General features: G+C 47.3%; 1 protein-coding gene across 1 annotated transcript in view; it reads right to left on the reverse strand.

Annotated features, from left to right (window-relative positions):
• Window positions 1-201: 201 nt before the first annotated feature.
• Window positions 202-1,857, reverse strand: part of EMH_0082870 (TBC domain-containing kinase (incomplete catalytic triad), putative) — a gene marked incomplete at both ends in the record, with an annotated part of 2,301 nt that continues 645 nt past the window's right edge. Inside the window, 3 exon segments of the mRNA XM_013500586.1 lie at window positions 202-271; window positions 275-856; window positions 1,631-1,855. Coding sequence (XP_013356040.1) covers window positions 202-271; window positions 275-856; window positions 1,631-1,855 — 877 coding nt within the window.

Raw genomic sequence — 1,857 nt, forward strand, 5'->3', positions numbered from 1 at the left:
ATCGGCGTTATTTTCTCGGTTTCATAGTGAGGAAATCTTTGGGGGCGTCCAGCTGCAGAGCGTCGATGCCCCCAAGCAGAACACAAACACAGGCAACCCCTGCGTTCACAAGCCGCCTCGCGAGCCCCCCTCCGCAGTCTTCTTTATCTCCTACTATAACAATTAGAGGCAAACGGCTCATCGTCGCTGAAATCCATGGTTTTAGTGGAGCAGAAGGGGGGCCCTGGCCTCCCCTTCCTTGTGCTGCTGCATGTTGAGCCTCTGCAGCTGCAGNAGTGGAGCAGAAGGGGGGCCCTGGCCTCCCCTTCCTTGTGCTGCTGCATGTTGAGCCTCTGCAGCTGCAGCTGCTGCTGTAGCAGAAACTGTTGCTGCTGCTGTTCCCGCTTCTGCTGCTGCTGCTTGAAATGCTTCAAACGATGAAGCGCCAGATGCAGCACGAGTCATCTTGCTGATAAGGGGTCGACTGCTGCCACCGAATTTCTGCATTTGTATATGCACGCCTTTGGGGTCAGGGAGCGTCATTTGTCCTTCTTTAAGGAGGCTGATCAGCTCGCATACATCTTTAGGAGTGACGTTAATAGCCTTGTTTAGATGCATAAGTTCAAATGAAGCCCGGGGGCGGATATCTAGCACGACGCTTTCCTCATAGAACTGCAGCAACAAATCCACCCCAATGCAAGGAGGCTGCAGCGCCAGACCCTCCCCTCTTGTATCTGGGGTTTCTGTACACTGCGCAACGCCCCCTGCTGACCACGCAGAAGAAGTCGTAGCCAGAAACGCCATTTCACTCATCTTATCCCACCACCGAGGAGCCAGGGGCTCGCTAGAGTACAGTGCCGCCATGGGGTCGATGCATCTGCACACGGAAACACGAAAGAGAAAGCAAAACCCAAAAAAATAAAAAAAAATGAGATAAAAGAAATGTTGAATTGGCGTAATCAGAACAAATACACACACGTAGAAACAGTAAGCAACGAACACCACGCGGTTTCAGTGAAACAGAGAGAAAGCGTTTCAGCTTTCTTTTTAAAAACTAAGCTCAGGGGTTTTTGTTGTATCGTTGATACAAATAAACTTCTTTCTATCCTCCTCAGCAAGCAAAATACAAAGAACTTATATATTATACTTCTCTAATATAACAGCGACGATCTAACTATAGGCAGCAGCAACATGCATCATATAAACACAGCTGCTGAGTAAGAATAAACGCTTACTGCTGCTGCCTCTAAACAGCAACGCCAAACAAACAAACATAATTGTTGAATCGATAACAAAAGAAATATCATATTCAACATCGGCAACAGAAAAAAAAAAAAGAAAAAACATGAATTTCATCTCCACGCTTCAGCATGAACAACACACAACAACAGAAATAGCAAAACGAAAAAGGAAAAAACAACAGAAAACCAACAAAACAAACAAAAGCAACAGGAAGAACAACAAAGATTACATAGAACAACTGAAACGAAAACAGAAACAGAAAAGGAAACAGGACGGAGGAGATGCATAGCCTATGTTCCCCTGAAAGCATTGACCCAATAAAATATAATTCTGCATAATATATTATATTAAAACAATTTAAATAAAACTTTTTGCATAAAAAAGAAGAAATAAAGGCCCCCCCTCTCACTGCGCCCCGTCCGCCTTCGTCTTCGCCTGTGCAGCTTTCGTTGCTGCTGGTTTCCTGGGGGAACCCAAAAGGATCATGGCGGGGCCGGTCATCACTCTCATCAGCGCCTTTGTACTCCAGCTGGGGCTCTTACGCGCTCCTCCTCCTCCTCCTGCTTCTGCTGCTGCTGGTTCCTCTCCGCTGGGGGAGGAAGCGCTGCCTGAGAGACGAGCAGCGGCGGCTTGTCC

The sequence above is a fragment of the Eimeria mitis genome, genomic scaffold, assembly GCF_000499745.2.
Source record: "Eimeria mitis Houghton genomic scaffold, Emh_scaff5570, whole genome shotgun sequence".
NCBI lineage: Eukaryota > Apicomplexa > Conoidasida > Eucoccidiorida > Eimeriidae > Eimeria > Eimeria mitis.